This window comes from Giraffa tippelskirchi, chromosome 1 (assembly GCF_054371585.1).
Source record: "Giraffa tippelskirchi isolate mGirTip1 chromosome 1, T2T-mGirTip1v1.2.pri, whole genome shotgun sequence".
Classification (NCBI taxonomy): domain Eukaryota; kingdom Metazoa; phylum Chordata; class Mammalia; order Artiodactyla; family Giraffidae; genus Giraffa; species Giraffa tippelskirchi.
Genome location: NC_137275.1, coordinates 40874532 through 40899183, shown reverse-complemented (window position 1 = coordinate 40899183; position 24652 = coordinate 40874532). Strand labels below are relative to the sequence as shown.

General features: G+C 41.9%; 1 protein-coding gene across 2 annotated transcripts in view; it reads right to left on the bottom strand.

Annotated features, from left to right (window-relative positions):
* The window catches only part of IGFBP7 (insulin like growth factor binding protein 7), a 71886-nt gene extending 48137 nt beyond the window's left edge, over positions 1–23749 (bottom strand). For both annotated transcript variants that reach the window (XR_014081688.1, XM_081588271.1), the window contains exon 1: positions 23241–23749. Coding sequence is in view for 1 of the 2 variants with exons in the window: in XM_081588271.1 (XP_081444397.1) it covers positions 23241–23715 (475 nt within the window). In the remaining variant the exon portion in view is untranslated. The remainder of the gene's footprint in view (positions 1–23240) is intronic.
* Positions 23750–24652: the final 903 nt, after the last annotated feature.

Here is a 24652-nt window from a genome sequence, read left to right as displayed (position 1 = left end):
ATTCAACAGCAAAAAAAAAAAAAAAAACCCCACAAAATCTGATTGAAAAATAGGCAGATGATATGAACAGACATTTTTTTCCAAAGAAGACATACAGATGGCCAACAGATACATGAAAAGGTGCTCAGTATCACCAATCATCAGGGACATGCAAACCAAAACCACAATGAAATAACACCTCACACCTGTTAGAACGGCTACTATCAAAAAAGAAGAAATAACAAGTGTTGGTGAGGACATGGAGAAAAGGGAACCCTTGTGCACTGCTGGTGGCAATGTAAATTGGTGCAGTCACTATGGAAAAAGGTGTGAAGGTCCCTCAAAAAATTAAAAATAGAACTACCATATGATTCAGCAATTCCACATCTGGGAATTTGTCTGAAGGAAGCAAAAACACTAACTTGAAAATATATGCACTCCTATGTTCACTGCAGCATTATTTACACTAGCCAAGACATGGAAGTAACCTGAAGTCCCCTGATGGATGAATGGATAAAGAAGATGTGGTGTATATATACAATGGAATAATCCTGTACGTGTGCTCACTCAGTCATTTCAACTCTTTGTGAACCCATGGATTGTAGCTGCCAGGGTCCTCTGTCCATGGAATTTTCCAGGCAAGAATACTGGAGTGGGTTTTCATTTCCTATTCCTGACCCAGGGGATCTTCCTGACCCAGGGATCGAACCCTTGTTTCTTGTGTCTCCTGCATTGGCAGGTGGATTGTGCCACCTGAGAAGCCCACAAAGGAATAATACTCAGCTGTAAAAAGGAAGTTTTGCATTGTGACAACAGGGATGGATCTTGAAGGCATTATTCTAGGTGAAATAAGTCAGACAGAAAGACAAATACCATCATGATCTCACTTGCATGTAGAATTTAAGACAAACAAAAATGGAACTCATAGATACAGAGAACAGAGTGTGGTTACTAGAGGTAGGGGTGGGGTGAAGCGGACAAAAGGTACAAAAATTTCTAGTTACAAAATAAATAAGTCACAAGGATGTAATAATGTACAGCTTGGTGACTACATTTATAATACTATATTTAAAAGTTGCTGAAAGAGTAGATCTTAAAAGTTCTCATCACAAGAAAAAATTATGACTATGTGTGATGATGGATGTTAACTAGATTTATTATGGTAGCCACTTTGCAATATACACAAATACTGAAGCATTATGTTGTACACCAGAAACTAATATAATGTTGTATGTCAATTATATCTCAATAAAAAGACCTTTAACAAAAATGGTTATAAATCTCACTATATAATACTAAGCTATTATAAAACTTTTGAGGTTGGGGGAACTTCTCTGGTGGTCCAATGGTGGGGTCTCTGAGCTTCCACTCCTGGGGGTATGGGTTCAATCCCTTGTTGAGGAACTAATATCCCATATGTTGTGCAACATGGACCAAAAAAATTAAAAAAAACAAAACAAAACAACTGTTGGGGTTGGAAGCAATCTTGAGTCATTTAATCCAACCCTCAAACTGGATACAAAAGTCTGCTCTCTACCAGTTTATGGTTCTCTGCAGGAACACTTCCAGAGACCCTCCCCCAAGGTTCCCAAATCCATTGCTGCATCACCATTGTTGTTAGAAAGTTTGCCCTTAGGTGAACTAAAATCAGCCTTCCTGCAATCTCCACCACTGATTATAGTTCCATTCTCCAAAACATCACGGAATAAATTAAATTGTTTTTCAAGATGATAAAAAAAGAAGTCCATGCTCATTGTAACAATTAAAACAATACACAGTACATAAAGAGGCAGTAAATTATCTACTTTAATCTCATGATAATCCTAACACCCCAGTAACCTGTTGGAGGAGGAAATGGCAATCCACTCCAGTATCCTTGCCTGGGAAATCCCATGGACAGAGGAGCCTGGTGGGCTACAGTCCATGGTGGCACAAAGAGTCGGACATGACAGAGCAACTAACACAGTAACCTATGTTAACAGTTCATACATCCCTATACTTTTTCAGTTTATTTTTTTAATTAAAATTTTCATACTTAGCCGACACATTGCCTATTGTCAGTGAACAATCAGTGTATCATATGACCATTTATTAGGTCGACATACATAAAACAACTTCATTCTTTTCAATAACTACAAAATGTTCTATAACATGGGTATAGTTTTTTAAGAGCATTCAGGATGTTTCCATTTTTTTTCTGTATACAAACTATGATACAATAAATATTCTTACACATATGTCCTTATGTATTAGTGCTTTTGTTTCAGTGGGATAGGTTCCAAGAAAAGGGCTTTCTGGGTCAAAGGGTGTGAGAATGCTTAGTTTTCACAGACTAGATTACATTCAAAAAAGTTGTTAGGGATTCTTGTCTTTGGTGATAATATACCAGAGTGCTCATTTCTTCACACATTTCCCAGCAGTGGGAGGTAGGAATTTTTAAAAATTAGGCCCAGTTGAAGGTGGAAACGCTATATGTCACTGTTGTTCTAATTGCATTTTCAGGACTACTTGTGAAATAGAGCAACTTATCAGGGCAACTCTTTACATGTCTATTGGCCATTGGTAGTTGTTTTCATTTTAATTCACTATAACTTTTGCCTATTCACCTTTGGGTTTTTTTTTTAAATCATTGTATATGAACTCTTGTTTATTACAGATATTTACTCTTTGTTACATATTTTGCAAATAATTCCTCCATGCTACAAATGTCTTTCAGGTTTGTTTTTGTTTTTCACCACCATTTATTTGTGGTGGTGGTGGTGGTGGTGGTTTAGTGGCTAAGCTGTGTTCAACTCTTGTGACTCCAAGGACAGCAGCCTGCCAGCCTCCTCTGTCCATGGGATTCCCCAAGCAAGAATACTGGAGTGTGTTGCCATTTCCTTCTTCAAGCCATCTTTCTGACCCAGGGATCAAACCCACCTCTCAGGGATTGAAGACAAATTCTTTACTGCTGAGCCGGCAGAAAAGCCCCATTTATTTGTGGTACTGGTTGCCACGTAGCCTGTAAACTCATTGAGAGCAGTGAGCTGGTTTTTTAGCACACTGCTGTACCTTCAGCATCTAAAACAGTGCCCAGCACATATTCGGTTCTGAATAAAAATGACCGAATGAAGAATACATAAGCTTAAAACTTTTACGTAGCCAAATCTGTCAATCTTTTCCTTTACGATTTCTGGGTTATCAGAATAGTTTTATTACTTTTACTTTTTTTGCAATTAATCCTTCAATTCAGCTTGAAATTTTTGTTCAAAAAAAATTTTTTTTCCTATTTGGAGTTCAGGGTCAAACACTTTACCCTACTTCCTATCACATACAAATTCTACAGTAATATAGGAATATACCCTATCACTTTATGTGCTATTAAAATATCTTTGGTTAAGATCAGTGGCCCGTGAATGGCTCACTCAACTATTATGTGATCTCACAGTTAGAAATGTTTGGCAAAAGAGTAGGGAAAAGAGATGAGATACTATATGTAGAAGCATTTACACTATCGCATCAGGAGAAAAAGGAGTCAGAGGACTACCACCCTATGGTATAGAAGTCTGAGAGAAAACCCAACAGGTTATCCAGACAAAAGAGCTTAAACAAAATTCAGAAGATAAAACAGAAACCAACTGAGGATCCATCAGAGTTTCTAGAAAGGCTTCATTAAGCTTATACATGCTATACAGATAGAGACCCTGAGACCCGTGAGAATGTAAGGATGATAAATAAGACCTTCATCAGGCAAAGCACCCCAGAGATTACAAAATTATGGAAATTAGATTATTTGAAACGAACCCTTCTCAATTAGTAGATGTTGTTTTTAAAAGTATTCAACCACAAGCAACAGTGTCAGAAGCAAGGAGATGCATGTTTTTCAGGTAGCAGCATTGAAAGCAAGTAACCTAAAGGAGGGCTTCCCAGGTGGTTCAGTGGTTAAGAATCTACCTGCCAGTACAGGAGACGCAGGAGACGCGGGTTCAATCCCTTGGTTGGAAATTTTCCCTGGAGAAGGGCATAGCAACCCATTCCAGTATTCTTGCCTGGAGAATTCCATGGACAGAGGAGCCTGGTTGGCTAGAGTCCATGGGGTTGCAAAGAATCAGACACAACTGAGTGACTGAGCATGCATGCAATTAATTGTTAATTAATGTGGTTAATTCTATCTTTAATAGCACACAGACATAACCAAATGAATTAACAATTAATTAACCAAAAAATAAAGATAATTTGCTTTTTGTGATTTCCTGTTATATTTCTCTCTCCAGCTCTCTTTTACCTCTCCACTGGAAAATTTTTATGTAATTGGTGCTGAGGGGAGCCCTAGGAGAATAACTTGACAAGTGACCCAGGTGCTTCTTGAGAATAATTCTACTTAGACAATAAAATTATGTCACAGGTTTGAATGTGGTTGACTATACTTTATTATAGTCCAGGAACCTTAAAGATAGAAATCATACCTTATTCCTTCTATATCCTGCCATAATTCAAAGATCATTTTGATATATTGGTCAAGAAAACGTATTTAAACCTCTTCCTTTTCTCCGATTGTTGTTGAGTTGTCTTGCAAGCACAAGGACCTAAATCACTCCCCAACTGGCTCTGTCTTTCCTTCATCTCTACTGTCTCTTTCCTGCTCAGTTTTGATTCTATTTCCAGAAATTTCTCCTGGGTGAGGGACCCTGTCCTGGAAGGGAGCCCTAGCCGGTCGGTTGTGAGAATTCATGGGGCTCAGACCGCTCCAGCTCCACAGGGCCTTCCACGGTTCCCTTGCACTCACCAACTAATGGACTGGGTGCATCACACTTTCCAGGAGCGAGTACCTGTTGGCTATGCTGGAATTTTCTTGTCATCACCTCATTATTTCCCTCTGCTTCCTTCTACAAAGCTGCTGACATCATGCAGGTCTTCCAGCAGAGCTGGCTTGTTTTAACCCACTTACTTCACAGGGCTAGCTTGCTACCTTTTGTGTGGTTAAGTGTCATCCAGGGGGTTTTGATTTTGGTTATCTAGTGGCTTTATTTTTACTTTTAAAAAACAGTAGTAAAACACACATCATAAAACTTACCATCTTAGCAATGTTTGTGCATATAGTTCATAGGGTTAGGCATATTCATATTGTTGTACAATAGATCCTCAGAACTCTTTTCATCTTGCAAAACTGAAACTGTATCTATAGCCACTCAACAACTCCCTATTCTTCCATTCCCCTAGCTCCTGGCAACCTTCCTTCTCCTGGCTGTTTTTCTGAGGGGATTGAATTCAGAGAGATCAACAAACTCTGCTGCTGCCACCACCCTGCTATTAAATCATAACTCTTGGAGACTGGAGCCTATGTTCCATGCCCACAGTGCCAGGGTAGCACCTGACACAAAGAAAACACTCCCATACTTAACCGATGAAGGAGTCATTCTTAATTCCTGTTCCTTTTGGCAGGGTGATAGGATGCTTTCTTGTACTCATTAAAGTGATTGATGGTTAACATAAAAGTTGCCATCTTTATCTGGACTGATGCCTTTCCAGGTCAATATGCAACACAAGCTCCTAGATGGGAGAGTGCTGCCAACTCTTGGTTACCCAACTAATGGAGGGTGGGGAAAGGAGAGGCTAGCTCAAATGGAAGGTGATTTTGAAGTACCTTATATTTTGCTGTGTATGAGTTTGTCGTGGCAGATTTCCTTACTAATTACCTTTGGTTCAGGCTAACACTATAAAATAAGCAGTTCCCAGGCACTATTTTCTGGTAGTGATTTGAAGGGAAGGTATACACCAGGTGGCCTATTAAAAAGTAGACATTTGACACAGATGTACACAAGGTAGTTAATTGGGCATATTTGAGAGCTGTTGTTATAGTAATTGGTGAGATCAAAGGGAATACTATCTTGCATTCATATAGGGCTTTACAAAAAGCCTTCAAATCCATTACTTCATTTCTTTCCCTTGATTCCAACCCTTGAATACAGGCCTTGATAGCACCACTTCACGGTGAGGAAATGGACAGGCCTGGGAGGTTAAGTAATATAATCACACATTTAGTCAATGTATAATCAGCACTGTTTTCTTCTCAGATTAATTTCTTATTTAAAAATTTTTAAATAATTTTATAAAAATTCATAAGTTTTACCCTGTTCTTTTCATTCTTAATACCATATATTCATATCCTCTTTTTTTAAATTTTGTTATTATTTATAATTAAAGTTTAATTGACCTACTAACATTATGTTAGTTCCACATATTAAAGCAAATAAGGCACAAACTCACAAATCTGTTAGCCATCATTTCTGTTAAAGAGACTTAAGGACTGAAATATCATTTCTTTCAAAACAGTCTCTACGAAGATCTTTGGCACCTTTCATATACGACTTCTTTCCTCTTCCCACTGAATTTTGGGAATGACATTTTTCTAGAAAGCTCTTTTTTTTTTTTCCCAGTCATGATCTATTTTATCACCTGCTTCTCAAAAGTGATTGGTGATTGATTACTGTTCAATGAAATCTGATGGGGTCTGTGGACTCTCAAACACTGAAGTGATCCCTTAAGTGTGCCTCCAGCAACTGTTTCTGAAGTGTAAGACTAAAAACCGCTGCCCAGCTATGGCAGACACTTCAGGTAGGCCCTAATCACCACCCTCCTTCTCAGTCTTTCTTGTTGCTAGATGTAGTCAAGTGACCCATTTTCAGCCAATGAAATAGACGTTTGCTGAGAGAAGAGTGTATGGGAATCCTTTGCTCATTTGGTAAAATGGGACATATGACAGCCACTGCCTTGGATGAGAACTCAGTGATCGGAGGTGCTGTAGCCTCCTTGTGACCATCAAGCATGAAGTCAAAAACCAACACACGAAGGACAGCAGAGCACAAAGAATGAACCTGGGTCCTCCATGCTGTTATTGTTGAGTTGTTAAACCCACTCAACAGCTGTCTACACCTGGACTCTCTGTTCTGCAGGCAACTAGACCCCTTCTAAGGCAGCCACTGTAGCCAGGTTCTCTGTTACTTGCAGCTGAACACATTCCTTATTGATAGACCAACTGTTGCCCTTTTGAGTTTTCATTCTTCTTTCCCCCTCCCCCAACTCCAAGCATCTCCTTAAGCATTGTAGGAATTGGCATAGAATGGCACTTTCACATCAGGTACACACAACTTAAAAGTATTTACAAACTGAAATATAATGCACACTCAATTACACGACTGATTCAGAAAATCGCTGACAAGTGTTCACCTCTGCCTAAGAATTTCTTCAGTCTGAGAGATAAATGTCACGCTTCCATGAGGCACCTACCATTTCCCATTTTTTTGGGCAGTGTCAGAGGTCAAGATCTTCTAGTTCTTATGATGCACTCTGTTGGTTTTAGGGATCTCTCAGTGGGTCACATTCCACAGAGATATGAAGCAGATGCACATGAATGCATGTGACACAAGAAAAAAATATGAAATCTGAGACTCAATTTTATTCAACTCATTGGAAATTTAATTTGTTCTTATGCTCTTCAGTGATATTGGTTTTATTTTTTTAGAAAACATGCGAAAGCAGAGATTTACCTGGTTACCTTTTCTAACTTATTTTGCATTTTCTTCAGAACATTGAATGGCACACTGGTTGGTTATTTCACTGAGCAAAGCTTATGGATCCAGGCAATGTACTTGCTTTGCGAACTGGATCACCTGTAATTAACCAAGTTAATCACAAGCACTTGGGGAATAATTATATCATGCTATATTAGACAGATGCTACTGCCAAACCTTGACTTTCAGTTATTTACTAAAGCAACAGCTTTAGGATCTCTGGAGAGTGTTCTTCAAAAACACATATATGGTTTAACAAAACGAGCACAAGTATATGCATTTCCATACTTTAGTAATAATCAGAGTAACTGAAAATTGTGGAACCGTAGCATATTAGCAATACAGGTAGTTTATTTATTTATTTATTTTTCTTTAGCCATGGACTTTATTGTTTGAATATTTGCAATTATTATTCTATACACAAATGTTAATTTCTTACAAAACTCTGTATTCCATATTGCTAGGTCACTTCACTCTCCATTTTATGTCACATTTCCATCAAGAACTATTTCCCCAAATCACAATCTGCCTGATTGTGTGTTGTTGTTGTTCAGTTGCTAAGTTGTGTATGACTCTGCCATGCCATAGACTAGCCCACCAGGCTCATCTGTCCATGAGATTTTCCAGGCAAGAATACTGGAGCGGGTTGCCATTTCCTTCTCCAGGCAATACAGGTAGTTTAAAGGAGACACGAGTTAGGAACGGAAACTGAAATTCACAGATTAAGAACTGGAATGAAATATTACTTACGTTTAGCTGTCTCTGAAACTCAATTTTAGCTTCCTGTGGCTTTAAATGTGGGCACACGTGTGTGTCCATCAACACAACAGCTCACCTGAAACCCTTGCTTCACTGGATTCCCACTTAATTAGGCTCTGCTTGGGCACTCAAACTGAATCATGGCTGCCTAATATATAATGTGAGGACAACCGACCACAGGGTTCTGGTGGGGATTAAAAAGGTGTTATGTGTGTACACGTATGTGAAAATTCTTATAAACTGTACTGTGCTATGTTGAGTTAAGGTCTTGTTAGTATTCCTCTCTCCCAGTCAAATATGGGAAAAATTCCACCAGAACAATCACACACAGCCTCTCCATTTTATAAATATATTTTCTATACTGTTTAGTTACTCTCTCAGCTGGAATAACTGCCTTACAGAGGACTATTGTTGCTGAATGTGCTGGAGATTAAAGGATTTAAGGAAAAAAGAAACGAGGCTTTGCCAGTCTCTAAGAACCCAAGGAGAGCTCCAAGGACACGTGTAGTAAAATGTTGTAAGTAGGTCCTTTTCCAGTTTTATGAAGTGGAGCAGGCCATAGGCCCTCCCGGAGAGGTGGAGAGTAACAGTGCATCTCACTCTGAGACGAAACAGGGGTCAAACTATGGTCTCAGTATGCAAAGAACTTGTATTTAAAGAGATGCTAAGAATCAACTATATGTGTATTTGACTGAATGTAGTCAGAGTTGTGAAGGCTATTTTTTTTCTTCTGTGAAAAAATACTAAAGACAAACCTTCCAAATTTCACAGTTTTTTACTGTTTATGTCTCACATAGATGGCTGCCACTGCAACATTTTCAAGCTACCCTGGCAGGGCTGCACGGACTTTTTATAAACCCCCGTTCAGTGATGGAAGCAGAGTTCTAACTGATCTGATCTACTCTCAATGCCTGCAAGTCTTGGATGCAAACTAGGGCCCTTGGGTTTTTGGCCAGTCATTACAAATCTCATAAATAGGAACTGGGCTTAAGGAACAACTCTCAATGGTCTCTAGGCCATCAGAGAGGGACGGTCACAAGTATAATCCAAATCTGAAGATAATTAAAAAGTAATTTCAACGGCATACTGAAATGTTTTGCTTTTGGCTTTTTGTTTTCAGAAAATGTGTTTAAATTATTTTGGAGAGACTAATTTTTAAACTGAAATCCATCAATATATATCAACATTTTAAAAGAATCTTCACACCTTTGAATAAGTAAGTCTAATTTGGGATCTATTCCAAAGAAACAGTTCAGAAGAAATAAGATCTATAAATTCAAAGATGTGAATTTAAAGTTTATTTTTGATAGAGGAAAACTGGAATATATTATGGCTCATTCAAATGCTTATGCAACATCATAAATATTTATAAAACATTTTAAACATATGGAAAATAATTATAAATAAAAACAAGATGTAAAAAATACTATCAAAATGGTGGTATAACATATGCCTAGAAAAACACTAGAATAAAATATAATAAAATATGAACTTGGTAGCATAAAAACATTAATGATTTCAATGAATTCTACAATTTTATTTAATGTTTTTCTTAAATAACAAAAAAGATCTTTATTGAAAATGAAATTTAATTCTGGGAATTAACATTCCCAGAACACACAGCTGAAATTAATTTAATTAACAAGGATATGTAAGTCTAGAATTTATAACCCACTGTGGTTTGTCCAAAAAGCTAAACAACTGCAAAACATATCCTCCTGGTTTCAATAGGTCATTGCACTTGTTTAAAACTTTGCTTTTACACATTGCCAGGGCAAGGTGAATTTACTGCATATGTTTTCTTAGTGTTATTGAAGTATTTAAACATCATCTTAAAGATTCTGTTGGATCAATATTCTATTCTTCAATTCTGAGCAGATGAAAACAAAATTCACTCATCTCTCCAGAATGTCACTTTGGGCAAAGTAATAACTAACTTTACATTATATCTTTAGGCCTAGTATATTATTTACAAGCTCTAAAGTCTGTAGTTATGATGTATTCTTAGGCCACAAATATAAATGTAACTTTGCACATCTTTTCCCTTCCAGTATGAATTGCACAGAAAATATATGCTTCCAATGATAAAGAGTTGAGATGAGTCCATATATGTGTGTGTATCCTTTGCTCCTATGCATTCTTACTGACCAGATTTACAAGGAGCTCTTTTGCTTTAGCCAAACTGCCACTTCTGCCTTCCCACACTTCACAAACCACTAGCTGGACCACAGGTTTGTGGGCTCCTTAGAGAAAGGGCATTATCTTTTTCCTCACTGCAAATTTCCTTGTGATGGCTCTTTGCACAGCATTTACAAAAAGCAGGCACTTGACATGACTGACAGGGAAATCATTGTAATTTTCCACTTCTGATAACAGTGAAGATCAGGCAACCTTTGTTTCCTGAGCTAAGTGATGGGTGAGCTCAGCTGGCCAGGGCAGAGTTTAACTGCTAAGCATAGACCTGGCAAGGGAGCAGAGGCCTGGCTGCAGGCGAGGTGAGGGATGATACCCTGAGCCTGGCTCTACGTGAGGGAAGGAAGGGCATGAGGGAGGTCAGCTGGTGGGAAGGCTGGAGGGAGAAGAGGGAGGGCCTTCCTGCCACCCTGTGAAGATTTAGCAAAATCTGCACTTCGCATTGGTGCCTGTGGAATGGGAGTCCTGCTTGCAGGGGGTGCAGGGCAAAACTAGAGACTGGCCACGGGGACAGTCAACACAGGGAGAGCACATGTGTTTGTTATCCTGGGTCAAGAGTCCAAGAATAATCTTCTATGCGCCTGTTTAACAAGCACCTCTAGGCACCAGAACTAAGCAAAGGAGGCATAATCCCTACGTGTGCTCGGCTTTCAAAAACCCTGGCAGTTCCCTAGCACTTATCACTGGTCTGACCCTTCCCAACAGCGTTGATCATCATTATTCGTGAGTTCCATATGTGCAAATCCACCTACTTGCTAAAATGTCTTTATAACCGCCCAAATAAGATCATCCTTGGACCTGCACAGAATGCCAAAAACTGTGAGGCCCCAGCTGAGGTCAAACAAGACAACATTCCACCTTCTTGTTCCTGGTCTCCCACTGTGACTTTGCAGTCTAATACCACTGAGAATTCAACAAAACAGATTTAAAAAAGCACTGAGCTCATGGAACTTAGGTTCTAGTGACACAACTGAAAGACTGGATTGTGTAGATTTAGGTGAATACCTAAAGCACCGTGGTACTCAAACTTTCATTACTACCGACAATACTGATGGATGTAGAAATATTTTCATTCTGTAGATTCAGACTACGGCACTGAAATAGTCGAGGAGATAAAAAGCTGCCAAAGCATCAGCCTGCTTGTGCTGTATCCAGTGACCACTTTTTCTAGGGCTTTCGCTTCCTACCATGTATCAGATAGCCTGAAAAGTCATCCCTGCTGTAAAACACTAGAAGCTGGATAAATTGAGCATAATTGGCCTCTTGTTATTATAATTATCCCAAGGAAACGATGCTCCCTCAAAGACACAGTAAGTCTTTTTAGGACATTGGTTCTGAACCTAGCCTGGACCTTAAAATCACCTGGGAAGCTTTTAAAAGGCTCACTGCCCAGATAACAAGAAAACCAGTGAAACCAGAATCTTGGCATTGGAACTCAGGCATCAGCATTTTATAAAATTCCCTAGGTGATCTGGTGTCCAGCCAAGGTCCAGAACTACCACTGTAGAAGGTGACAGTATACCTAGTGCATGGAGAGCCATTAGTCCCAGTGTTCTGTCAGCTTGTTATTCAAAACTACTAATGCTTGGGGAATCTGAAAAGTTATCCAGCTTCTTAAATCTTTTCTCCACACCCTCACTTCTTGTGCTCTCCTCTCTATACTGGGAGGTGGATGTTATCACTTTTCAGATGGATACAAAGAACCAACCTAAGTGGGTACCTTCCTAAGGCTAAATACGCCCATTGATAGTTAAACATTTCATTTTTTAAAATAAGCTCCTGCCAAGGCTACATGTGAAAGCCAAAGCAGAGATACATGAATCACAAGCAAAAGATTTTATTATTTCTAGCAATGAGTCTCTAAACGTCAAGGATAACACCCAATATGTACATAATGGATACCGATCATACTTTTCCTCTGCCAATCTCTGTGATTCTGGTTCACCCTCCTCTTTGGAGACAGTACCTCCATTTCTAAAAAATGAATCAACCAAGAAAACCACGCAACATTTCCTATATGTGCAGGGAAGAAACAGGCCAGTAATTACTGAATTTGAGTGTCTCCTGAATCCAAAATGCCCTCTATGCATAAAAGATATCATTAGAAAATACTGTGTGTGACCTGAGCTGGAACATGGAAATATTCCATGCTGTGAAAACAAAGTGAACCCTCTGGCCAGCATCCTCGGGGGTTCCCACGTGACTGTCTGCACTTGGACTCCCTACCCTGGAATTCTTTAAGAACAAGAACAAAAGCTCAATGGAAATTTCCAGGGATTTGTTTATGAGAACATTATCCTGTCTTTTTGTTTGCAGAGATCTAAACACTGGTTTCAGATCTCACTTGAAGATAGTCTGGATTGGTTAAAGTGAGACATCACATGTTACAGTCAAGGCACTTATAAACTAACTCATACCAGGGTTTATGATGCTAATACCAATAAAAATTAAAATGAAACTGCATTTAATGAGACTGCACTATATGCCAGGTACCAGGGCTTTTCATGAATCTCACTTAAGCTCCCAATAACCCCAAGCGGCAGATGTTATTAATATATTTGTTTTGAAAGTAAGAAAACTCTGAATTGAGGAGGTTAGAGTCACACAGTTAAGTGGCAGAGAGGACTTTGACTCAGGTGGTCTGAGTCCAAAGTCAACACTCTTGACCACTCTGCTGTATTTCCTTACAAATAACCAGCCACGTTTTCGCTTCTGTGCGACCAGCACAGTCACAAGAGTTGAAGACAAGGGTCAGACCTGAGTCAACCTTGGGGATCTGTTAAACCCATGGTCATCAGGGGGTTTGCTTGTCTCTCCCACACCCTGGACTGGACCTGAGATGGGTCACAAGGTTTGGGGCTGATGCACGGAATGGATTAGGCTCCTAAAACATTGAGAAAGCTTCCTCCCGAAGGAGTGTCAAGACAAGAAGGGACAGCCATCTCCCACATGATGTGGGCTGAGCTGGCTGCCTCTAGGGGTGGATGTCAAGTGTTTGCTTATTCATGGTCTTCTGAGAGAAGCCAGCAGCTGGCTCGTGGGTCTGGGGATGGAGTTCAGGGTGAAGACTGAGCAGAGCTCACCATTTATAAAGTTGCTGGCCAGGCTCTGTAGCTTAGAAAGGGTTAAGAGGTGGAGAAAGAAAACCCCCTTTCTTTGCACTCCATCAGACAGGAAAAAAGGGCAGCCTGTAATGACAGGCAAGGCAGAGCAGGTGAAAAGAAAGAAGCCTCAGATGAGGCAGGGCTGCAGGAGGGGGCTGCTAACTTGCCCACGTCACGACTGGGTCCTGAACAGGCCCTCCCCGGCCCTGACAGTTATCGTCTCATGAACCACAGGCTCAGTGGTGCAGCAAGAGCCAAGCTGGATCAGCTTCTGCCTCCTGCTCTGCAGCTCTGATCTGAGACACACTTGAGCAGAGAGCGGCCTCCGGCTCCCCAGTCCTGACCTGTCAAAACTCAGGCAGCACCTTGATCTCTGCCCTGGCCCGGCTTCTCCAGCTGGGCTGAGCATCTCTAATAAGCGGCCTCACTGCAAGCATCCCTCGCTCCGACTCCTCTCACTCAGGGCTGTGCTGCCACCCAAGCCCTTCATTCAGGATCACAGGCTCCACGGCTTCCTGAGGGGGGTCCTTTGGAAGCTAGGGCTGCAGCGTAATTGCTGCAGCTGCTATTGAAATTCACTCTTGGATTTCTGTTCCCTGAGCAGAAAGTTCTGAAAGCTCCCATGGAGAAGAAGTGGGCTTTGCATCCTTCAGGCTTGGGCTGTTCTGACAGATTCCTAAAGCCTCATTTCTGTGTGGTCTCTTTCAAAACCTTCTGAAGGTGCCAGGAGATCTACTTCTTGATAAAAATTTTTCTCCCATGCTTGGGGTCAGGCTAGAAAATTGCTGAACAGATGTTAGATCTGAAGCTTTCTCAATTCAGCCACTTGACTGCCGGCCTGCTAATCTGCCCGGATGTAAATGAGATGTCTTTGAGCTTCTCTCACTCAGGGAAAAAGACAAGATTCCAAAAAAGCTAGAGTCATCCCCTCCTCAAGAAAAACAACATGAAAGAACAGGGTGATTGGAGTCAGCTGCATTTCTTCCTGTTAAGACTATTAAAGTGCTTTTTTTTCCCCTCAGGAAGTCACAATGGATTATACTTAATTGAGTCCTCAAACTCCTACATGGATTTTTCTTCTTCGGCAAGTTGTCACTTGACTGACAAAAAATATGCTCCAGTCCCTAAAAACGCAAATTCCCTAAAGAGAGTATACAGACCTATGTATGATGAACTACTGCTCAGATGTGGAGCACATATTATTATCCCAGCCAGGAATATTGATGATTCTGAGCTGGAGGGGCAGGTCTCAGTCAGCACTCGGGGCTGAAACCTCAGATGAAAGTCTACGCTTGAGCGTGTTGGTAGTTTTCTTAGGGATCTTCTCCTATACCCTACTCAGAGTTACCAGAAAGGCCTGGCCAATGACCAAACACCACACACAAATGGTATTTCCCAAGAGGTCCTGCTTGGGAGAATCTTCATGCCAGCTGCCCCTAGCATACTGGACCTTTAAGAGCCTCTTGGTTGAGGAACCTCCCTGGTAGGCCAGTGGTTAAGAAAGAGCCTCCTGGTTGCCATTGAAGAGACTTGCTCTTAGATTTCCAATCTGACCCTGGAAGGGCCATCTCTAGTCTGGGCACTCAGGGTCCTGTACAAAGTCTCCTCGGAGACATCCATTCATGGGAGGCATACCATCTTTCGCTGAATATAACATTTATTACAAGTTGCACCACACTACCACAAAAAGCCAGTTAAACCATGACATCAACTCTGTTATCATACAGAATTTCTCTTTTATGCTATTGAAAAAGCTCTTTCAGAGCAGTTTAGACAGGAATGTATCTTATATTCCTTTTGTTAACTCATCAAAAGGAAAAGAGAAGTAAGATAAATTCATTAAGGTATTCCTAACACTTTCTCACACCCAGGAATTTGACTTTTGTGAATCACTTTGGTTTTAAGATGTTAATTTTGAAATAATTTCAGGTTTACAGAAGAGAAGGACAATACATGCAGAGAGCCGATGCCACTGGTCTACATACCACACTGCGAACGGCAAGGCTGCAGAAGAATACCTAGATTTATGTCCTAGAACTGCTAGTTACTGGCTGTGTGACAGCTGACCTTCAGTTCCCTTATTTGGAAGCTGGGATAATAGCTCCCCTTACCTTCCAAGGCTATTGTGTGGTTTCCGAGGAAACATCCACGGAAACCCTCAGTAAAGCATTACACAAACACCAGTTATCATTATCACACCCTACAAGGCACTCTGTAGAGTTCTGGCCCAAAGGAGTTTACAGATTAGTCAATAATGGTTCTTTACATTTTTTGGTGCTGCACAGTAGTACAGAATGATTTCATGTCCATTCTATAATCTGACCTTTGTGATAATTCTGTGAAGTAGGGAGAATACACTGTGCCTTCATTTATGCAATTTATATAAAATAATATCTTAATTTATATATACTAACTTAAGTATATATAATTAATATATATCTTAATTTATATATATACACACACACACATATATATATATATAAAATGTTATTCTGAGGTTTTTGAGGGGCTTGCTTTTTCATAGTGGTAAATTCTACTCTGAACATGTCAGCTCTCCTTGCCTTGCCAACACTCTTCTGTAAGTAACTTCATAGCATCTGAATGGGGCTTTGTCAACCCCGGGTTACTAGGTCTGTTTTACCTGGTCTGAACCTTTCTTACTTTTCAGACAAACTTTGCAACCTGGACCTGCTTTTGGACCCAGGCAATTTCATGCACGACTCCTCTCTCTGTAACCCATGGCTTGGTGGAGGCACTGAGAGGGCAGGGTTCTTGCTAGGCTTCAGCTATTTCTGATTAACCTCACCCTGCTTTCCTCTGCAGGATGGTTAAGTCAAACCCAGCAAGTTAAATATTTGAAAAGCACTATTTAGAAAAAGAAGAAATTTCTCAAGCCTTGGAAATCCATGTCCATTTATTCTGAGTTCCTTTATTTAATAAGTTATTTTTGGCTGCACTGGGTCTTTGTTGCTGTAATGCATGCTTTCTCGAGTTGCAGAGAGCAGGGGCTACTCTTTGTTGCAGTGCAAGGACTTCTCACTGCAGTGACTTCTCCTGTTGCAGAGCACAGGCTCTAGGTATGCGGGTTTCAGTAGTTGTGGCACACAGGCTTAGCTGTCCATGGCATGTGGGATCTTGGCATCTGGACCAGGGATTGAAACTGTGTCCCCTGCGTTGGCAGGTGGATTCCCAACCACTAGACCACCCGGGGAGCCCAAGTTAGTGTTTTCAAAGGCATCAGATCATTTGCCATTAATCCAACTTGGGACAAAACAAAATTCAACTATTTTACACAGTAATTTTAAGTCATAAATAAACACTCCCCACCTAATATCAACCTTTTTTCTTTTTCCTGGCCTCCTCACTTTCTCTCAGAAGCTTCACGGAGGTGATGGGATACTAGTGGGGTGGTGGTCTTAAATCAGCCTGAAAGAGCCACACAGATCAGGGTTGGCAAAGTTTCCCTCGGGTATTTCTATAGTCTTTCCCACTCTCCTTTGCCTTTCATAAAGAGTAAAGGACGCACTGGGAAAACTTTAAAATTTCCTAACATAACCAGGCTCATTCATTTACATATTCCTAAATCTTCTTCCAAAGTCTTCTTCTATCTCAAAGCTTTTTAACAGTGCCACTCCTGGATCTAAATTACAAAAAAAGGTTACATTCATATGCTCCCTGGCGTAAAAGTTATTTTGACAATATTTCAAGGTTCTCTTCCCCCCCCCAAACAGTTGGCTAAAAACAAGATGTTATTTGTGTTACAGTTAAAAACACAGATGAGGTGAGATCATTTGTGGGGTAGCTTAAAGTAAAGGAAGCACCATAATCTTATCCACTGGGGGAGGAATTTAGAATGAGAGAAGGCTGGCTGGCCTTGGACTCTATTCAAGGGAGTTCTGTCACTAAACTACAGAAAAGAGAGCCTTATAAGGCAGTTTCTTCTAGAAGGCAAGTCTATGACAAATCCAGAGGGCAAGCTCTAGAGAAAGATGGGACAGCATATTTAAGAGCATTAAATAAATGCCTTCTCAGCTCAATCACTCCATCTCATACGTCTAGAATGTAAAACGTCTTAAAAGACCTTTTATAACCTTATAACATCATCTCCCAGACACTTCCCCTCCTCCCTTAGGTTATCTCTCAGTTTCATAAAAAAAGAATCTTTGAAACAGAATTCTCCTGACTCCCAAAAGAGCACGTTACAGTATTCAACAGCTTTTACTGCAAGTTCTTACTTGTGTGTAATCTAAAAGTACCTCATGGCTATTTAATTCCTAAACCTGTTAATTTGTTTCCTGAAGAATTGTAGAAGAGTAGGTCAGGCACCTTCCATTTAATAGCTAATTCCTAAACCATGAAGAAACATTAACTTGTTCTTTGGATTACTTTCCTCTAAAAGAATCTGAAAGCAACATATGGAATGGGAGAAAATATTTGTAAGTGGTGCAACTAACAAGAGTTCAATTTCCAAAACATATACACAGCTCATACAACTTAACAACAACAAAAATGACTCAATCGAAAAATGAACAGAAGACCTAAACAGACATTTCTCCAAAGAATACATACACATGGCCGATAGGCACATGATGCTCAACAATGCTAATAGAGAAATGTAAATCAAAATGACAGTGAGGTACTACCTCACACCAGTCAGAATGACCATCATCAAAAAGTCTACAGACAAATAAATGATGGAGAGTATGTGGAGAAAAGGGAACCCTCTTACACTGTTAGTGGAATATAAACTGTTAGAGCCACCATGGAGAACAGTATGGAAATTTCTTCAAAAAATGAAAAATAGAGCTACCGTTTGATCTAGGAATCCCACTCTTGGGCAAACATCTAGAGAAAATCATAATTCAAAAGATATATGCACCTCAATATTCATTGCTGCACTATTTACAATAGCCAAGACATGAAGAAACCTAAAAGTCCATTGACATATGGAAGGATAAAGGAGATATGGTCCATACGCAGTCACTCAGTCATGTCTGCCTCTTTGTGACCCCGTGGACTGCAGCCTGCTGGGCTCCTCAGTTCATGGGATTTCCCAGGCAAGAATACTAGAGTGGGTTGCCATTTCCTCCTCCAGGGGAAGATCCACGAATTGAACCAGTTTGTCCTGCATTGGTTGGTGGATTCTTTACCACCGAGCTACCTAGGAAGCCTCAAAAGAAGATGTGGTACGTGTATACAATTGAATACTACTTAGCCATAAAAAAGAATAAAATAATGCCATTTGCAGCAACATGGATGCAACTAGAGATTATCATACACATTAAATGAGTTATGTAGATGATACTACCCTAATGGCATAAAGTGAAGAGGAACTAAAGAGCCTCTTGATGAGGTTGAAAGAAGAGAGTAAAAAGGTGGCTTAAAACTCAACATTCATAAAATTCATGGCTTAAGATCATGGCATTTGATCCCATAACTTCATGCAAATAGATGGGGAAAATGTGGAAGCAGTGACAGATTTTATTTTCTAGGGCTCCAAAATCACTGCAGATGGTGACTGCAGCCATGAAACTAAAAGACACTTACTCCTTGGAAGGAAAGCTATGACAAATGTAGAGCATGTATATAAAAGCAGAGACATCACTTTGTCAACATAGGTCCATACAGTCAAAACTGTGGTTTTTCCAGTAGTCATGTACAGATCTGAGAGTTGGACCATAAAGAAAGCTGAGCAGCAAAGAATTGATGCTTTCAAACTGTAGTGCTGGAGAAGACTCTTGAGAGTCTCTTAGATGGCAAAGAGATCAAATCAGTCAATCCTAAAGGAAATCAACCCTGAATATTCATTGGAAGGACTGATGCTGAAGCTGAAGTTCCAGTACTTTGGTCATCTGAGGCAAAGAGCTGACTCATGGGAAAAAGACCCCGATGATGGAAAAGACTGAAGGCAAAAGGAGAAGGAGGCAGCAGAGGATGAGATGATTGGATGGCATCACTGACTCAAGGCACATGAATTTGAGCAAACTCCAGGAGATGGTGAAGGACAGTGCAGTCTAGCGTGCTGAAGTCCATGGGGTCACAAAGAGTCGGACATGACTTAATGACGGAATAATAGCATACAACAAAGGTACTAGCAGGAAAGACTCTTAAGAATGAATTCTGATTCTACAAGTAAAAAATTAATTCTGAGGGAGAAGAGAGAATGAGACACAAGGACCAAGAGATTGCCAAGTAATTCAGATATAAAGGATTATGCACAAAAGGAGTAACCAAGACCCAGAATAAAGAGGCTTGATGTTCTTCCCTGTGAGATTTTATTACACATCTTGGCATCTCTATTAACTTTTTAAAAAATTTATTTTTATTTATTTATTTGGCTGTGCCAAGTGTTGGTTGTGGCATGTGGACTCTTATTTGCGGCATGTGGGATCTAGTTCTCTGACCAGGGATCGAACCCAGGCCCTCTGCATTGGGAGCACAGTCTTAGCCACTGGACCACTAGGGAAGTCCCTCTATTAACTTTTTATTAAACTGAATTTTCAAATTTCTTCTAGTTACTCATGACTTCAGGGACCTCAATAAGATCTAATGGCACTAAATTCATGATGACAGTCTTAGGTGAGATTACTAGGTCACTACCTTTTAGATCAGGGTTCTCCAGGGCTCCAGGGAAAGTGCTCTGGGTGACAGTTTTGTAACTCATATGGATACTTTGTTAATCAGCAAGACCAGATTTCTTTTGTGCATCCTCAACTGTACAGTATCTAGCAAGAGTGCCGACACCTACCACATGCTCTCAGTAAATGCAGGTTAAGTGAGACAAACAGTGATGCCCTCTCCATCTCAATACCTGAGGATGCATAACTCGAGTTTCTTCTGAGGGTAGAAGAAGAACCCGGCTGAAAGAACCTAGAAAATGCATTTCTATTCTTTGCAAAGTCCCAGTACTAAATGGCAGAGAGGTTAAAGGCACTCTGATGGGTTTGCCTCTATAATGTGTCAAAACACATTCAGGAGTCAGGAGAAATAGATTAGATCTGGCTTTAGTCCCATTTATCTCTGCTGTGGATATGTACTCTGGTGGACCTCACATTCTTTTCTGCTCTCCCCAGCTTTTTTTCTATAAAATGGTCTCAGGCACTAGACTCCTTATCTCTAAATTTAGATTGGGGGGAAAAACTAATTTATGACAAGGTTTCCAGTTTCAGAAGCTATTTCTCTTAACATTTTCCCAAACATACAGGAAAACTAGGTCTGTATCCTCATGACGTTTGCAGTCTGGAGAGATGCTGAGGATCTGGGTTTACATGATAATGAGGTTACATGACTACTTCTACATGACTATCAGTCTCAATATTTTATAACTGCCTTGTGTGAGTGTTTAGAGATGTAAATAGCAATGAGAGAAGATGAATAAAACTAGCTACAGGCTAGAAGTGACCATAATATTTAAATAATCTCCAAGCTAACCTTCTGCTCTGATAAGGCAAATTCCACTGACTTGGAGACTGTGGGGAAAAGTTCTCCTTGGAATGTGTAAGAAAAATGTCAATATTTGGAATGAATTCTTCAACTATGCACATTTCTCTTTTCATGGTATGACTGATAAGTTAGATCCAAAGACTGTTTCTGTTGGAAGAGCATGTGGATTACCTTGCATTGTGGTCTTTCTAAGTTTAAGGTGATGATACCTCAGATATGCAGATGACACCACCCTTATGGCAGAAAGCGAAGAAGAACTAAAGAGCCTCTTGATGAAAGTGAAAGAGGAGAGTGAAAAAGTTGGCTTAAAGCTCAACATTCAGAAAACTAAGATCATGGCATCCGGTCCCATCACTTCATGGCAGATAGATGGGGAAACAGTGGAAACAGTGGCTGACTTTTTTCTCTGGGCTCCAAAATCAATGCAGATGGTGACTGCAGCCATGAAATTAAAAGACGCTTACGCCTTGGAAGGAAAGTTATGACCAACCTAGATAGCATATTAAAAAGCAGAGACATTACTTTGCCAACAAAGGTCTGTCTAGTCAAGGCTATGGTTTTTCCAGTGGTCATGTATGGATGTGAGAGTTGGACTATAAAGAAAGTTGAGCACCAAAGAATTGATGCTTTTGAGCTGTGGTGTTGGAGGAGACTCTTGAGAGTCCCTTGGACTGCAAGGAGATCCAACCAGTCCATCCTAAAGGAGATCAATCCTGGGTGTTCATTGGAAGGACTGATGTTGAAGCTGAAACTCCAATACTTTGGCCACCTGATGTGAAGTGCTGACTCATTGGAAAAGACCCTGATGCTGGGAAAGATTGAGGGCAGGAGGAGAAGGGGACGACAAAGGATGAGATGGCTGGATGGCATCATCGACTCAATGGACATGGGTTTGGGTGTACTCAGGGAGTTGGTGATGGACAAGGAGGCCTGGCGTGCTGTGGTTCATGGGGTCGCAAAGAGTCGGACACGACTGAGCACTGAACTGAATATAAATAGTTAACAGTAAGTTGGTTACACTATTTAAAGCTTTTAATCAGTGACAGATGACCTATTTGCCATTTGGACTTCTGGGAAAAACTCTAACAAAATAACTGCTTGAGGAAGTTGGAGAAAGTCTGAGGTGTATTAAAGGAGCAACTGCTTCTGTCATTTCAGGAGAACTGCCTCCTCTCTCCCTTTCTCTGCCTTGGCTGGGACCAGGAATGGGGCTGCCAAGGTTGGATTTCTAACTTTCCCCTGAAACTGCTTTCTATGGAAAATGTTATTTCAGACATCAGAATTAAAAGCCCCCTCCTTTTATTTTGCAAGTCCAGACTCTCTTTATTTTCTCTGTTCATTTATGGCAAGCTTGGACTTGTCTGGAATAAAATAAACGACCAAACATAATCTCAAAGGCATTCCTGCTGAAAAGTGCATCCTGGGGACAGATTAGTCAAAAAAAAAAAAAAGAAAAGAAAGAAAGAAAAGAAGGAAGAAGAAAGAAAAACAAAATGGTCATAAGTTTCTCCGTCACAATATATAGGACATCTTTAAAGAGGTTCTTTTCCCCCCACAAAAAACTAGCTAGTTTAAATTACTGTTTGAGAATCTGTAACGTCCAGTAAGTGAATTATTTCCCTTAACGTTAAGAAACCATGAAATCTAATTTTTAAAATTCTTACAATCTAGTTCATCAAACATGAGACAATTTCTCTCTGGAAGTCCATATTCTGTACCTCATCGTCAAACTCCTTTCCCCTATCTCTTGCCTTCATCGCTATCTAGACACTCAAGCCAAGAAGGAATGACGCGAAAATGTATTTCTGGGTTCCCCAAAGCGTGGGGGCAGCTTTTGTGAATCAATTTGCCAGTTGTTAGTATGAGCTGGGTGGGCTTTGGGGACGGGAGAGTCTATGGTATGGGGAAATCTCTTCTATATATACGCTCGCTCCACGAGTCCTCACTTTCTTGGCGCATGCACGGAACTCTCAAAATAAAATCACCAAAAAAAAAAAGAGAGAGAAGGGGAGGAGTCGCCCATCCCTCCGTCCCGGCATCCCACGACAGCCAACTCCCCCAGCTCATGTCTCCTGGGACGCCCAAGGGAGGAGCCGCGGGAATCAGCCGGGCGCGCCGGCCGCAGACGCCCTGCCGGCTCTGCGCCGCGAGGGGGCGCCCGGCTCTCTCGGCGGGGCGGGGCGTGATCCAAGGGGAAAGCACTGGTGCCCACCTTGCTCGCAGGTGCCCTTGCTGACCTGGGTGATGGCCTTCTCCCCGCGGCTCTCGGCCCTCAGGCTGGCGGCGCGCAGCTGGCAGCCGCTGGAGTAGGTGACGCCGTCGCTGCCGCACACTGGGTAGCGGCTCTTGCACACACACACGCCGCTCACACCCGGGCCGCCTGCTGCTGCCCCGGCTTTACCCTTCCGCCTCTTGCGGCTCTTCACGCACTCCATGCCCGGCGCGCAGTGCCCCCTGCCGGCGCCGCCGCCCCCGCACGGCTCGCCCTCGCCGCGGGCGCACACCGGGCAGCAGCCGCACGCATCGCGGGTCTCGCCCAGCTGGCAGCCCCGCGGGGGCAGGGGCGGGCAGGCGGCCGGCTCGCAGGGGCCGCAGGCGTCCGAAGAGGAGGAAGAGGAGAGGGGCAGGAGCAGGAGCAGCAGCCCGGCGGCGCCGAGGAGCAGGGCGGGCAGCGGCGGCCGCTCCATGGCGGGGCGCGGTGGCGGCGGCGGGAGCGCGAGTGAGCCGGCCCCGCGGGCCAGCGTTTTAAACCCGGCCGCGGGAACCACACCCCGGGGCGGCGAGAGCGGGGCCGCCTGGCCCGCGCCGCCCCGCCCGGAACCGCGGGGCTCGAGCGCGCCCCTGCTGGCGGGGCCGGGCGGGGCGTCGCGGGCCCGGGGATGCTCGGTCTCACTCCCCTTGGCTTTTGGTTTTAGCTCCGAGCGCACCCCGCCGGGTCCTGCTCGGCCCCCTGCTCCCCAGGGCTGCGTGCACCCCATCCTTGGGAGATCACCCGCAGTGAGAACAGCTCCCTCACACCCTTGTTCCTCGGCTCTCGCAGTCCGAATATTCATACTTCTTCACAACAACTTTGAGATGGCCCCCTGTGTAATCATTATATTCTCGTGGGTCTGGGAAACCTGAGTATTGATGGTTCTGCGGTTTGCGAAGCTCTTTTAAGAATAATTCGTTTTCCAAACCCCACATGGAGATTTTGTGTCCCAGCTGGCCACAGGCCCGGGGTGGTCTTGGGTGCCAAGCTTACAGGACAAATTGTTGCCAACCGCTTCTCTTTCTGGAACCTCATAACTGCCTGCTACCCCTGTGCTTTCTTATGTCAAGTTTTATCAGTGAGTACTGGAACCCATGTGAGAGCTGGTTGTGTCCTCAGTTTATAATATGTGGTGCTGGACTGCCATCAAACCCCTCTGGAGACCCGAGCACGACTTGGGGGGTGCAGCCACTGAGGCCCCTAGAGCGCCCCAATTTTCACCAGTCATTCTGTTGAGGTTTTTTTTTTTTTTTTATGTAAACGACTGATGATTCTCCCTCAGTCTTCCTGAAAAGTACTCTGGAAACTCAACTTAAAAGCTTTTTTCCAAGAGAAAGGGCTCCATAAATCCCTCTTATTAAGCAGACTTTTAA